The sequence below is a fragment of the Pleurodeles waltl genome, chromosome 3_1 (genome assembly GCF_031143425.1).
Source record: "Pleurodeles waltl isolate 20211129_DDA chromosome 3_1, aPleWal1.hap1.20221129, whole genome shotgun sequence".
NCBI lineage: Eukaryota > Metazoa > Chordata > Amphibia > Caudata > Salamandridae > Pleurodeles > Pleurodeles waltl.
The window spans coordinates 995,057,454-995,072,705 of NC_090440.1; the positions used below are offsets into that span (position 1 = coordinate 995,057,454).

The 15,252-nt window shown below is 43.4% G+C and overlaps 1 protein-coding gene across 14 annotated transcripts in view; it reads left to right on the plus strand.

The window, feature by feature from the left end:
- Nucleotides 1-15,252, plus strand: part of EPB41 (erythrocyte membrane protein band 4.1) — a 698,787-nt gene that overhangs the window by 235,429 nt on the left and 448,106 nt on the right. For 13 of the 14 annotated variants that reach the window (XM_069224160.1, XM_069224159.1, XM_069224158.1 and 10 more), the window contains one exon: nt 12,751-13,230. In XM_069224160.1, the coding sequence (XP_069080261.1) occupies nt 12,766-13,230 (465 nt within the window). In that variant the 5' untranslated portion in view covers nt 12,751-12,765. The remainder of the gene's footprint in view (nt 1-12,750; nt 13,231-15,252) is intronic. The other variant, XM_069224170.1, reaches the window with a different exon arrangement.

Below are 15,252 nucleotides of genomic sequence, written 5' to 3' on the forward strand. Positions count from 1 at the left end.
AAACGATTGGGTGATGAAGTTAGGGACTTTCGGCAGCTTTCCTTGGAGTTTTAGATGAGTTTTCTGAAGAAGGAATACCTGAGTTTGCGATGCATTTAACCAATTGAGTATCGCTTGAAACTTCGTATTGTTATTGTCCCCATTCAAGTTGCAGCTCGTAGTTTTTGAAATATTCCCTGTCATGCCCTTTATTTATGAATCGGTTTTCATGCCCTCTTTCCTGGAAAACGTAAAAAAGGAAGCCTCAACGTCACCCTTATTGGGCCATTTAAGCACAGCAAAATTATTTTACACCAAGTAGAATGTAAGACTTTCCGATTATCACTTGCTTTTTTTGCCCTGTCCTGTGTACTGTACCCCACACTAAAATGTGCTCTTCTAAACCTTCTCAAAAGGGCCAGACCCGTCATGGCCCTACCTCCCTGGGTCACCCAACACTTCCCTGTGGCCCTCCCCTCTGCCCTCCCCCCAACCCAAAGCCAAGAGTGCAATGCCATTGCACTCCTTGGACCTAGGCCCCCCCCATGGATCAGCAGATAATACACTCCATATATACGAGCCCTAAAAAGGCCAAAACGTGGGGAAAATGCATTGAATTAATCTATCTTGCATACTGAACTCATTGTGAAGTTCTTTCAAATCAGTTTTTCTTGAGCAAGCCCAAATAGTCCTTTGCATGACATACATCTTGAAAAATATGGGCCTGCCCCTTGTGTAGAACCTTAAGTTTTGCCAGTTGAACAATGCCCACTGGGGCCCCTAAATTCTTAGTCATCAATGAGGGTGCCAAATTCTCGGCACCGTCGGGCTGCTGCGATAGACATATCGGAGAATACCCGAAAGCTGAAATTGTCATCAGTTTTAAACTTCTTTTTTTGATGGCTTGTGTTAACATGTGTTCCTTGAGTCTGAAGTTGGCAAAATTGACGAGTATAGTACGAGGATATTTTGCGTTTGCCATCCTCATAGCGGGAACCTTATGCGCCCACATGATGGAAAAGTCTGGGTGAGAAGAATTGGATACATCCCTAGTTGGAAGGATACACTTCGAGATTAGATCTGATATGACTTTAGTTACTGAGGACGTTGCTTCAGGTTCTTTAGGAATTCCAATAAATCCCAGATTAGAGCGTCCGGACCTGTTTTCCATGTCATCAAGTTTGAGCTGCAGTTCCTTGAGTTCGGCTTGGATCTGGGTTGTTGCCATCTGCTGGCAATGCTGAACATCCTCAAAGTCGAAAACCCTCTGCTCAGCTTGAGTGATCCTCCCCAAGAGCTGGTTCAGATAGACATTCGTCTGGCCCAGCTACTCATTGTTTTTTTTATAGGCCTCCTCCTGTGAAACTTTCATGGCATGTGATTCCTCCAGAATCTGTGTGAGCATGCCCTCAACAGATGGCTGGTCAGATATACTGCCCAGAGAAAAGAGAGAGTCCATAGGGCCTGGGGCAGTAGATAGTGGCCAAATATGGTCAGCTGCGATGTTAAATGCTGGATCCTCCACCACACTCCGCTGATCTCAGGCACCTACTTCTGGTTGATCGGAATTTACTTGATCCATTGCAACCTTGTTAGCCATTGCTCTATTTTGATCTTGCTCATTTGCGCCTCCCTTTGTATTGTTTGCTGAAAACAAGCGATATGGAGATTTTACTTTGCGGTGGTCAGCCTCAGCAGAAGGCATGTCCTTGGGTAAAAGTAGTTTGGGACTTGGAGCGGAGATTCCTCGCAAAGCGGAACTTATGGAGTTACTCATTTCGCCACTAAGAGATGGTGATAGAGATTCAGAGAGTTGCTGCTGCGTTGATGCTGAAATTAGTTGTCGTACCGCCGTGGGACTGGGCTGAGAAACTGACTGCGGAGTTGTATAAGAGTCTGTGATCTTCTGGGCGCTCTTGTGGTCTCCTGAAATGCACTCTTATGGATCTTGACTGACGGAGATGGACCTTGGTCTTCCCTTCATGGGAGTCAGATTCTCGGACTTGGGGGTTTGCCAACCACATGTGATTTAGTAGTAGTGTCTTGCATAATGTGGTTCATAGTTAGTAGACGTTCTGGACAGCGGACCCTAAGAAGTTGCGCAGAAGTTAGTACGGGGGATGCTAGAGGGAGTCTAGGGATTCAGCAGGCCGCATCAGTGCTGCACTGACCGCTTCTGCTTTTGCTCCTGATCCACCCCCTACCTGCGAAGTGCCTAGTGCTGTCCCCTACAGGTTGCTTCAACCCCTCCGAAGTCTCTGGCTGCGGTAGGAATAGAAAGAGTCCTACTTTACTTCTCAATCAGCTCCAACGCTGAGTTATATTTAAAAAATAAAACTGCCCCCTTCCACTGTCCTTTGCTTCTCTGCTTCCGTCAGCTGCTGACCTCTCAGCGCAACGCGCTGTTACAGACGCCAAACCGGCACCTTAAACGAAGAGCAACAAATCCTGAGTCGCAGACCATATCCCAAACACACCTGTGTGCAGAGCGATCCTTCTTCAACCCCGCTCTCTCCTCCACTCTGCCAGGGCGCCGGGTTACCTCCTCTTTCGGTTCTGGGGCCGCACCTCGGCCTTGGATTCCAAATCAGGCAGCAAAACCTCTGATCCGTGTTTGCTGTGCCTGCACATCCCAGAATGTAGACGTTGTCGCGTTAAGACACAATGGCATTTTTCCTTGTAAGGTCTCGAAGACAGAGACGCTGTCCATCATCCTGCCGACCCGAAGGGCTTTGGTCAGTCATTGAGCATGACAGGAGCTCCACGTGACCTCCCTAGCCACCATTTGATAGCCATGTTTCAGCCTGAGTGTATCAGACTTATGCAAGTTCTGTTGTGACCAGGTTTAAGGGTTTCTTTCATCAGTGTTCAGCAATTTTTTTCCCTTCTTCTTTTCATCTTCGTCATCTTCTTGTTCGTCATCTTCTTCTTCGTCTTATTATTATTATTATAATTATTATTTTAGAATTTGTAGTAAGAATTTGATTTCATGGAAACACATACTGTGAGGCATACCGTGATAGTTTAGAATTCACTGTCCAATAGTTACCTTGACATTATCCCCTGTATAATTTACAGCACCAAATTTGTGCAAAAGATACTTAATTAGAAACAGCACACATGTTTTCAGGGCACAATATTTAGAATAATGTTGGACAAGGCAACCTGAAAGCAAATCGTCTGTGTTATTTCTGTCTACTCAATGTAACTAGTAGAAATGCCATGTCCTCGCAGAACTGCCCACTAAGGCGATGGCAAACCAGGAAAGTCGGTGGCTAAAGACCCAAAAACGCACAATGGTGAAACCTATAGAAATTACATGCTGACTCTTTCACCTTATCAATTTGTGGCAATCCTGCCATCTAACAGCAATTAGAAAACTGCTCCTAGTAGCTTTAAAATATAAACCTTTCTGTTATTACTCTGTTATTGCCCCTGCATCAAATATAGTATGCATGCACATAAGCATGCTGTCTTCGTTTGCCTTTTTCTTCTGAAATATGTGGATCCTGAACCTTCTTTTCTTGCATGCATGACCCATACCTGTTCTCTTCTAGTTCTTTTTATTGACAAGTATTCCCTCTTATGTTCCTTTAACACACATGTCTAACAGTTGGGCTTTTGCAACATCTAACCTGCATTTCCTCAGCGTCTCATGTTTGAAGCTGTGGCGTAAAAAAGACCCTTGCAGCCTCTGCGGTGTGGCGGTGGAGTTCTATGGAGCCCACTCGGCACAGCACATGGCCTGAGTGAGTCCGGAGGGGGGCCCCTCCATGTATTTTGAGAGGAGGGGGGTGCCGGGGGCTCCAGATCCATTATGCCTCTGGTTTGAAGAACAAATATCCAGTACACTATTGAGACTTGCACCAGAGAGTTGAGTTGATCTACTCCTGGCAGTCCCAAGCTGTGCAGGTGGCAGCTGAGCAGGAGAGGGCCGACTGGTAGTCTGAGGATACTGAGCCTCACACTCAAAGCATAAGAGGTAGGCCTCTGTGTTCATATACTTCATCTGTGTCTCTGAAACACAGAAGGCTCGAGAAGAAGCAGGAATGTGGGCAGGGTTAGGGGTGTTCAGGGGTGGCTGCCACAAATCTCAAGTGAAGGGGCAGGAGTGGGGGGTGAAGGGTGAGGGGAGATAAAATATAAAAAAAAAAAAAATACATGTTCCTGCTGCCAACCACCTCGCTCCTCTTCCGATGGTGTTGGTGTCCCAGCAGTCACTATAACACCAGCACAGGCTCCCCATGCAATCCTGGTGCTTCTTTAATGCAATACCTAGCATGAGAGCAGCGTCAGGATTAGTCTGAGCAGCTTGGTCTGCCACTCAGACAGTGCACTGAAGTCTGTGCAGTTTTTCCAACCCGGCTGCGCAACACAGCTGGCTTGGAGAAACCTAAATGCACATCAGTTTGGCTGGCCAAACTGACGTACACTTAGTGCACTCACTCCACTCACTCCACTCCTCCTTCTCCCCCCTCCCATTGCCCCTCCCTGCACATGCTGGCTGAGCCAGCAGCTGAAAAATAAAACAATAGTCAAATATTGTTTTATTTTTCAGCTGCTGGCTCAGCCAGCAGGGTGACGCTCTTTCACCATTGCAAAGGAGCCGCCCCTGGGGGCGTTGAGTGACACTGCATACTAACGGGTAATGACACCCAAAAGCTCTGATTTAACCTGTGAAAGCAGTTTCTAGGTTTCCCAGTAGTTGGTAGGGTATCCAAATGTTGTTAATGGGAAGTAGCCTTTATACTTGACATACCGAATCAGCATTCAGGTTTTTGTACATCCAAGCTCGGTTTTCTCGTATTCTGTTCATAGGCACAGAATGTATTTGCTGAAGTGTCTAGTGACTCCTCGGCACAACCAGTCCTATATTTCACTCTTTAATCATATTGTTTAGACAAAGCACTTACTTCAACTATCCATGCCACTAAAATGTTTTTCTCTATTTGGTCTTATTCAGTAAATTGCTTGAACTTTTTTTTTTTTTATTGTTACTGAATTGTACAATTCCATGAACTCTATAAAAGAACAAAACCAACCCTGTACTCAAAAGGAGGTGTTTTAGTCTAAATAATTATAGTTATTAATGTAGTCTCGTGCCACATCAGTGCACTGTCACTCCCAAAATGTGGTCTTCAACAGTAATGGATGAACCTCCTGGGTTCCAAGCAGTTCAATGTGTTTTTTTTTTTTTTTTTTTTAATATAATTCTTAAATATTATGAAGTTAAATCATAAAAATGTTGCTGGTATGCTTAAGTCATGGTTGTGACATTTCAAAATGCCTTAAAATTATAACCTGACTATCAATCCGAACAGCACAATTTCCAAGTGTCAAATATTATTGAGCTAATCTTGTCTGTCAGTTAAAATTGCTCATGTTAGTTTTATAATTAATCGACTTATCAAGATCCGTTTACTATGTAATCCAATTTTATGTAAGAAGCAAAATTTAAAAGGTCTTTTAATATGTAATAATAATGTGATAGGAAAACATCTCATTGACTATTATACAAAAAGACATAATAAGTGGAAATGAAGACCGAGTGAGGTTGAATGTGACATAGAAGAGAAGGCAGAGGAGGGAATAGTAAATATAAGGTCGGCAAAGCATATAAGTTAAGGGAATTGAACCGTATCTCATTATATAAACATTTCTCATTGTAGCTGAAGAATATAGCATGCTCATATTTGGAAAATAAAAGCAGATCTTCAAGCTAGTCACTCTTCGTCACATCAGTTTTAAATGTATGTTGGATCCATGTAATGTTCCTCTCTTCCTTTGTTCGTGTTAAACGTCAATGTGCATTATTTGCTTATCACTCCGCTCATATCAAGTTCCAGTATCCATCTTCACCCATTTTAATTCCTGGCTTAATCAATAAATTGGTTCTACCCAGACGTTTTGTAGATTACTAACAAAAGCTATCTTCACAGATTGGAACCACTGAAAGTTTGTCCAGAGTCATATCCGGAGTAACCCAAATCGAAACACTGTCTCGAGGACAAAAAGTTTGTCTTGTTTTAAGACATACATATAATAGTAATTTGCAACAGACTCATTAAACTGCTTATGAAGATTATTTTTCGTATTACCTGGAAGTCTAAAGTACTATGGCCAAACCTTTGCTTCATAAAAGTTTGCTGAAATCACCTGTGCCTTTTAGTGTTTCAGTGTAGGTCCAAACACTAGGGTAACAAAACATTTGAGTAATTAACCTCCTATTTTATATGCATCTTGTCAGAATTTTTCAGTTTCTGGTTTCGTCCAACTTTGCTGTGGAGATTCGTACTCAAATGGTAATAAAATGGTGTTGGGCCCAGTGGGATGCAATTAAACGACACCTGGCACTTCATAATTCATCACTTTCTTCTGAAATTTAAGCTCACAGGTAAATATTTCTGTTGGCATTATAGGCTAACTTTGTGATTATGAGATGCCACAGAGAACAAAATTGAGATCCAGCTTCCTACTAAGCACGTGGCATCACCCTACACAGATTAAAGCATTTCTGACCACCTTATTTCTATATAAATTACAAAGATTAGAAGCCAAGGTCGAGTCTGGTGACAGACTGGCTTTCTGAATCAAATTCTTTGTGTAGACCATTTGGGCCAGAGCTCACACATGCACAATAATTTGTGAGCACTGCCTTTAATGCCATATGAGAATTATTTATTGGGTCCCTTTTCAGAGAAATCTATCCCCAAATTGTGCCTGTTAATTTTATCAGATACTCTTTCCAGGCCTCCAAGATTGACCAGCAAACTAGTCCTCCATGGAGAGGCACACCTCATTGCGAACAGCATTTGCCATAAGTCTTGTACATCGTGTGTGTGTTGTGTATCAGGCTGTCAGCTAGTCGTCTGTAACACTGTCAGCTATTTGGCAACTGTCAGCCCTCTTCTATGTTTGAATTGGTCAGTGACAAAACAAAACATGAGGGCACACACTGCAAGATATGTTGAAGGCCCCCCACACTCACATCATTAGGGACCGGGAGGGGGCTCTCTCCAGTATGAGTAAGCCTAGGGGGCTCCCCCTGGCACCGCAGGGGCTGCAATGGCCTCTGTTACACGCCGGGAATTGGTGCCAAAACTACGTAGAATACAACCATGAAGTACACAAACGAGAAAGTGTGTCATGTTAGCACCAACAGTGGTGGACGATGGATTACGACTTAGCTGTTCCAATGTGCTTAGGCCCTAGGGATAGGACTCGTGCTGCAGTGTCTATAATTATCAACCTTGAAAAACGGAAGTAACTTCCAGCCATCTCTCTGGATGGCTCTCTGGATAAATGTGACTGTCCTGGAGAGGCCACTTTCTATCTAGACTACGAGAATGCTAAAACTTGTTTAAAAAACAAAAACAGAAGTGTACCCCTTAGATTTGCCATTGCTCATGTCACTGCTTTTAAATGTCCAACATGATTCAAAAGGGTTCAGACTTACATTTTCCATTTTGAAGTTTAACTGTTTCCAATATGTGTTTATTTTTGTTCCCTCCTTGTTTTGGCCATCATCGTTTATTTTATCTCGGTTTGCCATTCGCATATTTTGGTGTTCACAAGTCATTTCAACGATCCTGGTGTGAATCTGAAGATTTCTGAGCATTGTAGACATACGGCTTATTTTTTGTTTTGCACTTTATTAAAAGGAAATTCTTTGTGGCAGGAGTTTTACCTTTCCCAGCAAAGCATGGAATAACGTCTACTAAGGCTTTTCCTACTCATTTTTGTAGTGTAATATATATATATATATATATATATATCACTCCAGATTGACTGTTAAGAGGTAGCTGACATTACTCCTTGAAGCAAAATATCTCAGTAACATGAACGTGGCGTATAGTAAAGTTATTTGCACGGAAAGTTTGAGCTGTTTGCATAGTTGAACTTTGGTATTGGAAACCAATAGCTAGACTGTGAATACATTGAAACCCACTCTAACATGTGATTGTTCCCATTAAATTACTGGCTGCTTAATCCAAGACTGTGCCATTTAGTTGTTTTCGGGTTTCAAAAATTCCCTACTTTTCTTTGTTGAGTTCACACTTGAACTTGCCTCAGTTGATTTTAGATTCTCTAGTGGAGATGGAGACATTACTCAATGCCTCTGGTATCCAGTAATCCTGGTGTTAACAAAGTGGAATCTGACAGTGCAAAGGCAAAGATAATGGTCCCATATGTTTTCTTGCAAGGCATCAAGAATGCAAAACTTGCAAGCAGAAAAACACCACTTCCATTTTCCAATTTAGAACTCGAACAGCTTTAGTTTCGCTCAGCCCACATCCACCGACGGTCAGTATCAGTCACTGAGGATTTAAGTGTCTTAATCTGTGGTGTTCACTTTCTTTAAGAATGCTTAGTTTAGTTCATATTTGTAACAACACGAATCACGCAAGTGTGTGTGTTTCCACATCTTTTGTAAAAGTCGGAGGTAACCTATGTAGGTGAGATTAATACTGCTAGAAGACAATGGTTGCATGTCGGGACACAAGAACAGTATTATTATGATTGTTTCTATGGTGCAACATGACAGCTCTTTCTCAGTCATAAGAGCCAGTAATTGTGTTGAAGTGCGAATAAATTACACATTTCAAGTTTATTTTAGTAGAATTCATTTGATTGGAATGTTCCTTTATTTGGCCACTTCTTTTTCTTGGCTCAAGCTAACTGTGCTATCACTGTGTTAATTCTTTAATACTTTCTGGCCTCATTGGCACACGAGGGACTGTTCCCAAAAGGAGGGCTTTAACCTCAGTTCCTGCTGTGTAATCCTTGTCTCCAGGAGATGTGGTTTTCCCCTGAAGGCTGCGGCCAGAATAGGCATTTCTGACCTCTGTGCCCTTGCACAATACTTATTTTGTATAGTCTTTCATAAGCCCTGAAAATAACAGGTGGTTTGTTACCCAGATTAACAGTACTTCGTTTACTTTGCATTAGAGTTAGCACAGCTGGGATTCAAGTTTGTAATGTAAAACAGAGCTAACATTATGATGTGTTTCTTTGTAGCTCTCCTTACATGGAAGGAGTATGAGTGGGTCCAGGTAGTCGAAGATTCAGACACCTGATGTTGATTTGCTCACCTTGATCAGGCTTTAGAGATATTAATCAGCCTTCTAAACTTGAATATCTGAGGGGCATAGAAGCTCAGTCTCAACTGCAAGACAAAGTTCAAAGGTGGTTCATGGTGGTGTGTAGGAGATAGTTTACCCCACGCTGTCTAGCACTGCGATGAGGAAGTTTCTGTGAGTTGTGGCATACAGTGCGTAGATGATGAGGGAGAGGTTTGGACCTGGATTTTGATGCTGTTGCTGGAAGTGACGATGCCATCCAGTGTGTGTCTGGTTTTGTGCATGGGTTTGGTGATCAGTTGGGTGAGGCCAATGTTGCTGAGGTTATCTATTAGGGAAGTGGAGTTGGTGTTAAGACAGAAATTGAGATTGCCTAGTAGGATGTAGTGAAGGGAGTCGATGGTGAGGGGATCGATGAGGTTGGCAGTGGCGTCGCAGAAGGCTAGGCGTCGTCCCGGGGGACTGTACGCGAGGGTGCCCCGCATTGCGGTGTTGGCATCGGTCGGAAGTTGAGGTGCTCCATGAGGGACATTGGCTCGGTTTCCTTGAAGATGATGGCGATGCCGCTGTCTTGTTTGTTGGTGCGGTCTTGCTGTATCATCTTGTAGCCGTTAGGGGGTAGCCATGACGATATCTGGGTTTGAGTAGGGTGCTAGCCATGATTCGCTGCTGGTGGAGGCGACATCTGGGTTGTGGGTGGTGATGGCGTCCCAGATTTCCGTATCATGTTTGCACAAGAAGTGAGCGTTTAGCAGGATGCACTGAAATGGCGCTTGATTGTTTGTACTCTTCTGTGTGGGTACAGTGTGGGTGTTAGTGTGCGCAGGTGGGCTCTTTTTGCAGGACAAGCGACAGTGTAGGCAGGTGAAGGGTCCTTTGTTTGTGAGTGGGGAGGCCGTGAAGCAGCTGTTGATGGTGTTTGACGTTCTAGGCCTGGTGCTTCTTGATGGTGTAGTGGTGGGAGGACCAGGGGTCCTGGCGCTGGGCGCGGGCCAGGCAAGGACGGGTGCAGATGGGCTTGCTTTTGGCACGTGGGCAGCGCACCCACTGCACGCCCGCACTTCAACCTCCATTATAAGTTTTGGGAGGGGTTGGGAGGCGTGAAAGCATGAGCAGCAGTGGCGCGACGGAGGCATCGTCAGGGGCATCAGCAGATGCCATCAGGCTCGACAATGCAGGCAGAGCTGTTGCAGTCAGGCTCATAAATGCAGCCAGAGCTGTTGCAATCAGGCTCAGGAATGCAGGCAGAGCTGTCCGCAGCAGACAGCAGGGCCATGGAGTGGCTGGGGAGCTGTGACTGTCCTCGTAGGTCAGGCACTTCTCACCAAGACCATGCTGCAGCCTGCATTATATGTCCTGGGAGGTGGGAGTCAGGAAAGCGGGAGAGCAGGAGTGGCAGTGGCACAAAGGAGGAATCAGCAGGGGGAGTCAGACCCAATCAGTCTCAGGAATGCTGGTGGAACTGTTCCAGTTGGGCTCAGGAATGCGGGTGGAGCTTTTGCAGTCGGGCTCAGGAATGCAGGCAGAGCTGTCAGCAGCAGGCAGGAGGGCGGTAGAGCGTCTGGGTACCTGTGTCTGGCGCAATGGGTCAGGCATTCCTCACTTAGACTATGCTGCAGCCTCCTTTTATTTTTCCTGAGAGGTGTGAGGGGCTTGGGTGGGAGGCAGGAGAGTGAAGGAGGCGTTGGCAGGGGCACCAGCAGACAGTCAGGCTCAGGAATGCGGCAGAGCTTCCACAGTCAGGCTCAGGAATGCAGGCGTTGCGGCTGCAATCAGACTCAGGAATGTGGGTGGAGCAGTCGCAGTCAGGCTCAGGAATGGAGGTGGAGTTGTTGCATTCGGTCTCAGAAATGCGAGCAGCGCTGTTAGTCAGGCTCAGGAATTCAGGCAGAGCTGCCAGATGCAGACAGGAGGGTCGTTGAGCAGCTGGGGAGCTGTGACTGGCCCAGTGGGTCAGGCACTTCTCACTGAGACCACGCTGCAGCCTCCTTTATATGTCCTGAGAGGTGGGAGTGACTGGGGTGGGAGGCAGGAAGGCGAAGGAGGCGTCAGCAGGAGTGTCAGCAGACGCAGTCAGGCTCAGGAATGCAGGCGGAGCTGCCGTAATCAGGCTCAGAAATGTGGGTGAAGCAGTCAGGCTCTGAATGTAAGTGATGCGGGCAGAGGTGTCAGCTTCAAGCAGGAGGGCGTGGAGCACCTGGGAAGCTGTTACTGGCCCAGTTGGGTTATGATTGTTGATAATTGTTGTATTAGAAATGCTGTTCCATTGTTGCATTCTACCTTGTACTTTTAATGCTGTAGCAATTTCATAATGTATATGTTTTCTATTTATAGTGTTTCAGCTATGATTCAGATTTCTGAACGAGGTGCTTGTTACAATTTTATAGCAGAACAATTAATTCAAATATTGATTAAAGTCAACTTGTAAAGACACGTGCTGGCATGTATTTTTATCTGAGAAGCATAGGTGGTGTATTGTCTTGCATGCACTTCTTTTAGTCTTTCATTTATCCACATAAAACATTAACATTTGTCTCAAGGTCATGAAATTATAATAAGATAAGCAGATCCCTTAATTCTCTGCTGGTCTTTCATCCTTCCTGGTGTCAAGCATTTTCCCGCAGTCAATTGAGGGTGGAAATGGGGCTTGTCCTCTGGCGGGTGAGACCACAACCATTATTCCAATAAAATGCATAAAAATTCTATGGCTAGCGCTGGCCAATGTGAGACCAGCAGAAAGGGTGGGACAGCGGGGGCAGTTAATGTAGCTACTTGTAAAACCATTTTATATTCAAGCAGAAAACATCAAAAAAATGCTTGTGAATACAGAGGTTTGGAGTACAGCAAGACTATTCTAGATAAGGTGACTGGCGTATCTGTGGCACCGGTCAAACATTTGAGGTTGACTCTCTATGACCCAGGACAAGGCCACAATCAAACTAGTCCAACCCTGTGCATGGTGGGTAGTGATACATTGCTGGCAATAATTGAACAAAATAATATATGCAGGGCAATGGTTTGCTTGCTATGTATGCAGAAACTTGTTCTCTTACTCTACAAACCAAAGGATCAATATCGATAGCACAATATAACTTGTTCACACAGGGTCCTGACAATACAGTCAGCGTTGCCACAAAAAGGTAGTGTAATTTACTGCCAGTCATTGCTAGATCTGCATATCATTATAACCTATGTACTGATAAAGGACCAACATTAACATACAAAACCATCGTGATACCATGACTGCATACCATGGCCTTTTGTTTCTCCGATCCTTTCCTTTGCAAGGTTGACTTCCACCCCAAGACACAAATAAATTAAATAAACGTTTAGTTCTGTAAACGCACATAAGGTCTTCTGTACCCATTACCCTGTGGAATGCATGGACCCCTTTGTGTCCTTTTCTTTTGGTAGTGTACTTAAACAGCATGTTGGTTAGTGTGTAGAGACAAAAGCAGTAGGGAGCACCTGTATTGCAAGTACTTTAACCCATAGTTTACCTTTCTGGAAGGAAATAGATTGTATCCAGAAAATTGTTATGTTTAATAATGATTAGTTTAAAGTGTCTGAATTTTTATAATACCCCATGACTTTCCCTTTATTCTATCATGATGTAACTATTTCTTTTTTTGATTCACTGCAGTTCTAAACTATGAAACATGTTAACTGGTTATTTGATGTTTGGTTGCAGTAACATCGCCTTACCATGACAACAGAGAAGAGTGTAGTGGCTGATGCCGAAAATCCTCCACAGCAGCAGAAACGTGAGGAAGAGAAACAAGAGGAAACTACAGGAGCCAAAGTCCCAGAAGTCCCTCCAGATGAGGAGCCCCGAAAAGGAGATGGGGAGCCAAAATTGAGGAAAAAGAAACTTGCAGGCAGTGTTTCAAACAAAGAAGACACACCAGCCCACGAAGACCAGAACAGGAGTAAAGACCGACACTCAGAAGGCAAAGGGTTGTCTCGCCTTTTCTCATCTTTTCTCAAAAGGCCCAAGTCCCAGGTTGTGGAAGAAAAGGATTCTCAGCCAACTAAAAACCTTGATAAGGACGAGAAAAAAGACAACGTAGAAGAGGAGATTTTGCTGAAGGCTCCTATTGCTGCCCCTGAACCAGAACTCAGGACTGACCCCTCTTTAGATCTTCACTCTTTAAGCAGTGCAGAGACTCAGGTAAGATGCGGATTACATGAAGCGCCATCAAGATTGTGTCTGTTTTTTTATTGTTTATACACTTAAGCTTGCACGATGGAATGAGTCTTGAGCAAAAAAGTATTTCTTTCAAAAGTGCTTCTCTTAGTTCATTTGTATTGTGTAGCAGGCATTCATATACACAACTGATACTGACAAATTCCCCAATGGGTGTTGCTTAGACTGTGAAGAAGGAATTCTTTGGGAAAGTTGTAAGATTTTAAGATACAAGACATGTTTTCAATCTCAGCAACGCGTGACAGAAAAACCTCTTTCAAAAGAAGAGTGGCTTGTAATGTGTAGTAGAATAGCTTATGTACATATCTTCTGGTCCCTTATAGGTCTTATAAGAGAATAGAAACAAGAACAAGCATGTTTCAACAAATGCTGGTCCCAGATAACGGAAGCTATCACATCTGTGGATCAAAAAAGTCTGACAATTATTAAGGCACACCTGTCTAGATTTACAGCCAGCTATAAATTGTTTTGTCACTGACAATGCTAGGTTACATGTTTCATCAAACTCTTTGGTCATGCTGTAGACCCCTCCCCCCAAAGATAGTATGATTATGTTAGGGGTTTACATTTTCAGTAATCAACAAGAAATGCACTTCTTTAAATGAATGTAGGCAGAGCTGACAGGCCTGGTACTCTTCTCACTGATAATAGTCATGTGGATTCTTTGGCAGGTCAGTTACAGCTTTTATTTTTTTCAATGGATGGTGGAAATTGGTTCCCCTACGTTATGAAAGAAATGGATTGTGAAACCCATCCACAAAAAGAATGACACCACTATCTCATTAAATTAAAAGCTTATTAGCCCGAGTGATATATTCTAAACTTTCTTGATGAATGATTGATGATTTTGATCCTCAAAGAAAAGAGGTTTTGGGGAGTGCTGCTCAATGATAGATCACTCCTTTGCGTTAGTTATTGCACAATTATTTATCTTACTCTTACCTATTATACTTTCTTTCACAGTTGCCTTCACTTGCTTACCAATCAAAATAGCCACACCTTTGGTATGGCAACTGTGTTCCATATGCACCACCTGTTAAACCCATTTTTGTGCACTAAACACCTCCAAACATCCAGTCTTAGTCAAGTGTGTTTCCTGGAGCACTATTATCTGGGATGCCGAGTCCCTCAAGTATTATGGTATTCTACTTTTTATATGGAGCCCATTTATATTCCAGAAGATGATTTGTACTGTTTGTATATCCCCCCCTTTGACGCCCCACACCCTCACCCCTCTTTCTAATATCTAACTATATGTCTTTAAGCAATTCTTCCTCCGTGTCCTCCCATACTCCATATGACATTTAGTTCTGTTCATTGCATTTGTTAATTACTTATCTGCTGGTGATTGCGATGGTGCAAATAATTTTTTTCAGTAAGAAGTTACTTGACAGCTACATAATTTGGATCAGCCAATTTATCTAGCTTCCATCAAAACATACTTTGCTGCTGGCTTTAAATGGACATGACTGAGTGGTCTGCTGAGAACAATCAAGAAAAGTGTCCATAATAACAAAACCTTAAATTTTGAGGTCAAGGCTTGTCAAAACACTAGCTGAATTGATGCTGGGTCCAGTTGGTAGGGCTTCTGAGTGGGTAACTGGGTTCATAAACTTCCTGTCACAATCTACTTGGAAGTTCAACAGATAGAAGAAAACATTACTAACCCTTTATGGAAAGCAATCAAGATATTAGTTGTTTTTTTTGGATGATTTAAAACAATAATCAAAATGAATGTAGTTAAAACTTTAAATCAGTAATCCTCTTCTTGGCAATCGTTTCTAGATTTAAAATGTAAATTACTTCATTTACTCACTGCCACCCTATCTTCCACACCTGTTAACCATTGCCTAAAGCCACAAAGTACATCCGAAGAATGCTGTCTTTTTAAAGTGGGACACCTAGTTAGAGCATGCCAAGCTACATGAATCCCTGCTCTACCAGTCAATATCCAACCGATCCCATCATGTTCCTCTTTTCCCTTTT